Source organism: Tachypleus tridentatus, chromosome 8 (assembly GCF_004210375.1).
Source record: "Tachypleus tridentatus isolate NWPU-2018 chromosome 8, ASM421037v1, whole genome shotgun sequence".
NCBI classification, from domain to species: Eukaryota; Metazoa; Arthropoda; class Merostomata; order Xiphosura; family Limulidae; genus Tachypleus; species Tachypleus tridentatus.
In genome coordinates, this window is record NC_134832.1 from 26,137,408 (window position 1) to 26,144,783 (window position 7,376).

At 33.8% G+C, this 7,376-nt stretch overlaps 1 protein-coding gene across 5 annotated transcripts in view; it reads right to left on the reverse strand.

The window, feature by feature from the left end:
- Window positions 1-3,599, reverse strand: part of LOC143222020 (Krueppel-like factor 6) — a 116,492-nt gene extending 112,893 nt beyond the window's left edge. Inside the window, exon 1 of one of the 5 annotated variants that reach the window (XR_013011917.1) lies at window positions 3,085-3,599. Coding sequence is in view for 3 of the 5 variants with exons in the window: in XM_076447829.1 (XP_076303944.1) it covers window positions 3,085-3,186 (102 nt within the window). In the remaining 2 variants the exon portion in view is untranslated. The remainder of the gene's footprint in view (window positions 1-3,084) is intronic. The other 4 variants (XR_013011920.1, XM_076447829.1, XM_076447830.1 and 1 more) reach the window with 4 other exon arrangements.
- Between the last annotated feature and the right edge of the window lie 3,777 nt (window positions 3,600-7,376).

The window sequence follows — 7,376 nt, forward strand, 5'->3', positions numbered from 1 at the left end:
ACAACATATCTTTATATGAATATGAATGACCACTTTATTTCAACTTGACATGTATTTCGTACATGAACATTTTATGATTGGATATCACTAACTCCTGTGTTGGATATTATTTTTCAAATAACGGAGAATAAAACTCAAGCCCAACTGTGATTCGAATCCTAGATGTGAGGGAAGGTGATACCAACAACGATGCAGCGTTTTAGGTACTACACCATTCCTTCATTTCGTTATTTTAAAAAACAACCTTAACTAAATAGCTTAGCGTAACCTTGTGGCTTTGAAGAACATGTAAACATATAAAGATGACAGGAGTAAATGTGTTACAGTTGTCAAACCCCAGTTCAGATTTACACCTACCCTTGGAATTGTATTTCGTGTGGATCTTCAATAATAATAAGAGCACAAACAATAACAATTCTACTGCCTTTTTATTTCTCTTTATGTCAAACAAAGATGAATACGAATAGTGTCATTTCAGCATCTGAAACAGCTATGGTAAAAGTTGACTAATATTTCGTTCGTGTATAGTGAGTTATGGCAATTTTACAACATCCTTTTTAACTTGTCTGAAGGTACCATGGTGCCTTCAGACTCTTGGTTAGATTCGCTTCTACACACACGTTAATCTTTGAGCCTTGAATAATGAGGAGATGTTGTGAGGCATTCCAGAGTACTGATAGTCAATTAACGATCTACATCATTTTTGCTACAAATAATGTCAGAGTATTAAATTCAAAAGTAATAACCTTTGTGATGCAAGTATTTCGAATAGTCATTAAAAGTTTTCATTCAAATATTGTAATATGTTAATGTATAATGCTTACATATAAATAAATATATTGTTTATAAATAACAGTTCTCGCATGATAGTAACTTATACAAAACGATTTTAAAGTAGGAGCTAAACACTAAACAACCATAGCAAAATGTTTATTTCGAAAGACTATATGTATCACAATATGATAACCATAATAGTTTAGAATTTATTACAATGCTTACACAATTAAAAAAGAGTGGTAAGCCTCAAATTAGAAATAAATCTAAACGATTCATATCGAATAAAAATTGGTATTAAATGAGACCCTTGGAACTCACATTTCAGGAACAAACTTCAGCATTGATGGCACACACGTGTAAAAGAATTCTATCACAAATAACTGGTGAAAACTGAGCAAGTAGAAAAAAAAAACTTACAACACGTAAAGGGGAAATGTTTTAACATAAACATTAAAGATGGGGATATATGAGAGACATGAAACAGAACTTTTGAAACAGATTAACGCCAAAAACTTTTACCGCTCATATCAGACGAGAACCATGAAAAAAGCGTTCACTATTGTTCATAGATTACTTCCAACGTAGCTTACCAATAATGAGTTCAGTAAAGATGACACAAAAGACTAACAATGAAACTCACCAGTCGTAACAACTAATGCCATACATCAGTGGAGCATTATTCAGAAACAAAACATATCAGTTGTGATATCTGGTGATGACGGATGAACACTATCACATATCATGAGAAATGCTCATACTACTAAGCATTTACTGTTGAGCAACAACACACCAGAAATCCTAAAAGTAGATTATTATAGCTGGTAGATGAATAAATACACAAATATTTAATGGTGACGGCTGAAAACAAACACAACTCATAAGAAATCCTTAAAGTGAATTATCATATCTCAAAGATTAACAAACACATAAATCTTTAATGGTGACAGATGAAAATAAACACAACTCACCAGAAATTTTTAATGTAAATTATCATAGCTGGTAGATGAATAAATACATAAAACACTACTAGTAACAAAGAACACCATTACAAGTAACTACTGTTAAGTTGTAAATGAAACTAATATAAGGTAAATTGTGATCAGGAATACACAATGTAACAGATGTGACAGATTAGCACAAAAACACTAATGGTTATTGCTAAGCAAAATAAAAACTCGCCATAAGTTACAGGTTAACGTAAATTTAATTCACCAGTGGTGCATATTACTCATAAATAACATTGGTAACAGTTTAGGCTTAACACAAGCATAGTTCAATGCTGATAGTACGAACACACTTCAATAACGGCAACGGACGTTTATTACAGAACTCATAGTGACAGACGACTTATAACGTTTCCACACACACACACACACACACACTTATATATATATATACAGTTGATCAATACAATTTTGAGTTTGAATCTTTTATGCGAATAACTTTATAAGACTTATTTAAGCCTGAGATTGGAAATCCCTCAAAACCATATAAATAAAACAGCAATACTAACTCTTTGATTACAGAATTGGAATCTTAGTATACAATGAAATTACGTTAAAATCTGCTAGGCGTCCAACTTGCGAGTGTTTGTACTGTTCGGTTTTTTTGTTGTTTTTTTACCGAATTTATCAAAGTAATTAACCAGCCACACTTTAGTTAACACGAAGTCTTATCAACTTAACTTCTAATAACCTTAACGATAGCTTTCTTTTCTCCTAGGTGGTTAATCTTTTTAATTTCTAAAATACAGTGATTAATAACTTACATTTTCAAGTATAAGTTCAAACCGTTTTATAATAAAATACATTACATTAAGCACCGTGTTTTACTGGTCTAGTTCATGCATATTTTCAATTATCATGACGAAAGCATGTCAACACTACTGTTCAACGAAGCTGCTATATAATTTTATGCTTCTACGTTATTAACTTGGATTTCGTCTAGACCGACGTGGAATCGAGTTGGCTGCGTTGGTATACAGTTACAACACTAGATAGTACTAATCGAACAGTCCAACCGCCAAAGGTTAGAGTTCTTATTCACAAGTAGTTTATTATTTGAAATGTGCAAAATTTTATACTAAAAACTGATATAATCATGAAGTGCCATTATGCTTTCTTAAAAAGTTAATTTTATCTCTGCTGACAAAAGACGTACGTAGTAATTAGTTCAGCAAGTGTCTACTACATAAAAACCGAAGGCACTTGTCCACTTGACGCCTCGAAGTTCTCCGCTGTTCAGTCCGAGATGAGTCCAGCAATATTATGATTAGCGAGTGTTTGCAAGTAAAGGGTTTTGACCTACCTGCTGCCAACGATCTTCCAGAGAAGGCTGAGCCGAAAAGAATCCTGTGTCATGAACTACCTGAAGTTCGCCGAAGATTCCTCCGCTAGGCAGCACATCCATTTTTCCACAAAATTATTTAGATTCGAATTAAGTGTTAAATTGCTGTTATATGGATCTGGTAGCAGCATTAACTAGCAATCCTGCATGATTCCTGTACCGAAACCACAATGAAATCATGCATTTGATACGCAGTTTGAAAATCACGGTCACTCAGAAGTCTGGTAGATTGTCACGTTACAAACTGAAGGAACCTCTGGTATGCTGCTTACAAGCTACACTAACATACTTCCGTTCTGACATCAGCCCAGCAGTACAAGTCGGCCTGCTCGATAGGCTGCATCACTATGGCACTGCCTACCAGTCTCCAGTCGCTGCTACAAGCGGAATATGTTTATAAGCTCTCTTCGAGCCTCGTTCTTGTCTGCAGGCAGTTAACAGCACATTCAGACTGAGCTTGTTGAAAATAAGGGGGCATATGCTAAGTTCTAAAGGAAAGTTGTACTTTTAGGGTATCTTCTGGTCAGATTCAAATATCAACATTATAATGCTGAACATTTTTATTCAGTTTTATGAGGTAGGGTCTTATTATTAAATACAAATATTCAGAAACGAAAGTTTATAAAAAATAGAAAGTGTGTAAGTACGTATATGTTACATATAAAAACGTCCAATAATACTAGTACGTAAATAAATAATTTGGGAATACCGGGTGATGATGACAGTGAATAACACATAATTTTTATGTATAAAAAATTATCTTGCCTGTTTCGTGAACTAATAAATACTTTGTTTCAGTAAAACATTCTGTCATTAAATTCAAGATATATAGCATTACGAATATTATGACACTGCTGTTAACGTTTACAAATGCATTTGTAAAAGTAAATGAATATGTAATTTGGCAAACTTGACGAATCATAAGCAATGTATTTCGTTTTGAACTAACTTTTTAATGAAATCGGCTAATATAACAAAAGATCCAGTGGTACAGTGGTATGTGTGCGAGCTTGAAACCAGGTTTCGATACCCGTTGGGAGCAGAGCATACATAACTCATTGTGTAGTTTTGGGCTGACCTTTAAACAAACGGAGAACAAAAGAATCGCACTGCTTTGTCATTATTTTTATAACTTACCACTAATTAACTATTGTTCCATAAAGATTAATATTATATATATATTAGTTTATTATAGCCTAAAAACAAGATGAAGCAAAATAAATTTAAAAAGTATAGACAAAAAATATTGCACTAATTAAAAATATCCAATAGTGCACGCTATCGGCCGGCATGGACAAATGGTTAAGTCACTTGACTCGTAATCCTTGGGTCGCGGGTTTGAATCCCCGTCACACCAAACATGTTCGTCCTTTCAGCCGTGGGGGCGTTATAATGTGATAATCCCACTATTCGTTGGTAAAAGAGTATCCCAAGAGTTGGCGGTGGATGATGATGACTAGTTGCCTTTCCTCTAGTCTTACACTGCTAAATTAGGGACAGCTAGCGCAGATAGCCCTCCATTGGCTTTGCACGAAATTCAAAGCAAACCAAACAATACAAACTATAATGTGTGGTATGATATGTACCATAGAGTTTGGAGGTAACTGCGAAAGTAGGATTACATTGCGGTGGGGATACAGCGTCTATCAGTCTTAACCTTCATTCGCCAATCTCACATAATGAAATATAGGAGTAGTAACAGACGTATAAATAGAACTTAGGAGAGCGAAATGAGGGTGCTCAACCTCACAACGTCCCACATCAATATCACCCTTCACTGCTTGCAGACAGTTGTAGGAGGGTGACCGTTTTCCAGAGTAAAGAAGAATAAAATACTAATTGAAAAATGAGAATAAGAAAAATAAGGTACTCCTATCTGAGGGAAAGTAAGTTAAAAACTTACCTTTCGAAGTTAGCATTCCAGCCCCTATTATGATAGAAAGTGACTAACTGTTAGCCCAGTAAACGAATTATACTAGTATGAAGAGTACCATCCAGTTATTTAAATAAACTATTATAACACCCATTTACCAACCAAATTTGTTTGATCATTTTGTGGCCTAATTGGAATAAGAAGATCTAAGAAACTACAGGTGCACCACTATTTCTATGAGGATTAGAACCCACGACCCTCATATTACGAGTTAAGCTTCTGCAAGAAAGTGTAATTTAAATGGTATGTGTGAAAATAATAGAACGTGAACATTTCAGCAAACGACAAGAAAACTGTTCGAATGTTTTAATGGTCACGACTAATCTGCAACCGTTTGTTTAAATTTATTGCATAAAAGTGTATTGTATTATCGTCAAATGTGTTGAATGCCATCATAAATTATCATAGGTGTTACTGTAACCCTATTTCAACATTACAATCCTAATGATGAAGTTACTGTAATGACTCATTTGATTGGTAATGTCGGTTATGGGTTATGTATTTATTCCTTACATACATTTATTAAATGAACATTTTCAGTCTATTGGTAACTTTTCACACAGAACCTTCATTGTTTTCTTGTCTATACTGGTATTTGGTATTAAAGTAGAGTCAATAGATAAGGAAAAGTGTAGACTGTGGGAAGTTGCAGCAGGATTTCAGAAAAAGCTTTATCTTTTACATACTTTAGCTAACAATGACATTCAGGAAGTTAGAAGGGGTATTACTATGGTTAAAAGTATTTAATTTAGTTATAATGACCATATTCTGTTGAACAACAAATTTTAGCCCTTGGCTTATGCAGATGAGAAATTATTGGAGGGAAGGAAAACAGAAGGGTCAGAGAAGGATTCTGTGGCAAGGCATGTGGGTAGAATAGTCAGTGGGGTAAATAGGAGGAAAATAATCAGTTTGTAGTATCTAGGAGCACAGGTGGATGACATAACTGACAGAGCAGAAGTGGTAATAAAGGGGTTAGCAGAGATGCAGTTTTGTGGTGCATGTAGGAGTTAATTAAGTGGGGAAAGGTAGGTCAGAGGAGCTAATTAATAAGTAGAAGATGTTAATAAAGGCTTTTAAAGTAAAAGGCCATGACTTAGTTTTGTCAGGAATGCTGTCCAGAAGTAATTGCGGGGATGAAGTTATAAGCAGGTCATTAGGGTTAAATGCTTGGCTTAGGTTTGCATGTAAGAATGACAATATTGGCTGGTTAGACTTGTGGAACCAGTTGAGTAGAAGTAAGAAACTTTTTGGAATGGATGGTTTACATGTAAATAGGGTAGAGGTCGGCTTGTTTGCTAAGACTATTAACTTAGTTATAAGAGAAGTTTTAAACTAGGACTAAACAGTGATGAGAGCCAGGAAGACTAAACGCTAAAAGAATAATAAGTAGAAAAAATATAGTTTAGCATAGGAAGTGAGCATAGAAGTAATTATAAAGATAGGCTTAATTGTTACTACTGTAATGTTAGAAGTATGAGAAATAAAATACATAACTTTAGAGCGCTGGTCGGAATGAAGGATTTTGATACAATGGGAATAACTGAAACATGGTTAAATGTAGATGACTTTGATTACAGAAGTTTATTTGAAATAGGGGGAGAAGTGGCTTTACATGTAAAATGTGAGTTACGTTTTGTTGAAAATGAGGATACCAAAGATAATGGCAACAAGATTGAATCCATTTGTGTTTCTATTACTGGATATAAAAGGAAAGGGGTACAGACCATCAGATGATACTGATGAAATTAGTGAAAAGTTTCACAATGAGATAAAGATTTTAGATATTAAATAAGTGATAATTATACTTGATTTTAATTTCAGGCATATAGATTGTGGAATGCTGAAGTCATACCATACATGAGAAAGGTTTTTTGAAACTGTTCAGGATGGCTGTCTTCATCAGTTAGTCAAGAAAACTATTGAAAACATTGCTATTTTAGACCGAATGTTAACTTTGAATATAGAAAATTTGAAAGGATGCGAAAAGAATTATTTATTATTAATTGGGCAGCTCAGTTATTTGGAGTCACTCTAATGGGTGTGGAAAAAGATAAATTTTGAAATATTCAAGGTAAATTTATTCCTTGTGGAAAGAAATGTGTAGCTGCAAGTAAAAAAAAAAACCCAAGTTAGTCCACAAATAGTTTAAGAGATAAAATTAAAGAAAAGCATCATAAATATAAGAAAGTTAAATTGACTGACTGATGGGAGATTTAGAATGTTATGAAATACCAAGAAATTTGGTAAAATAAGAAATTAAGACTTGAAAAGGATGTATGAGAAAAGAATGGCTGCAAATATAAATATTAACACTAAT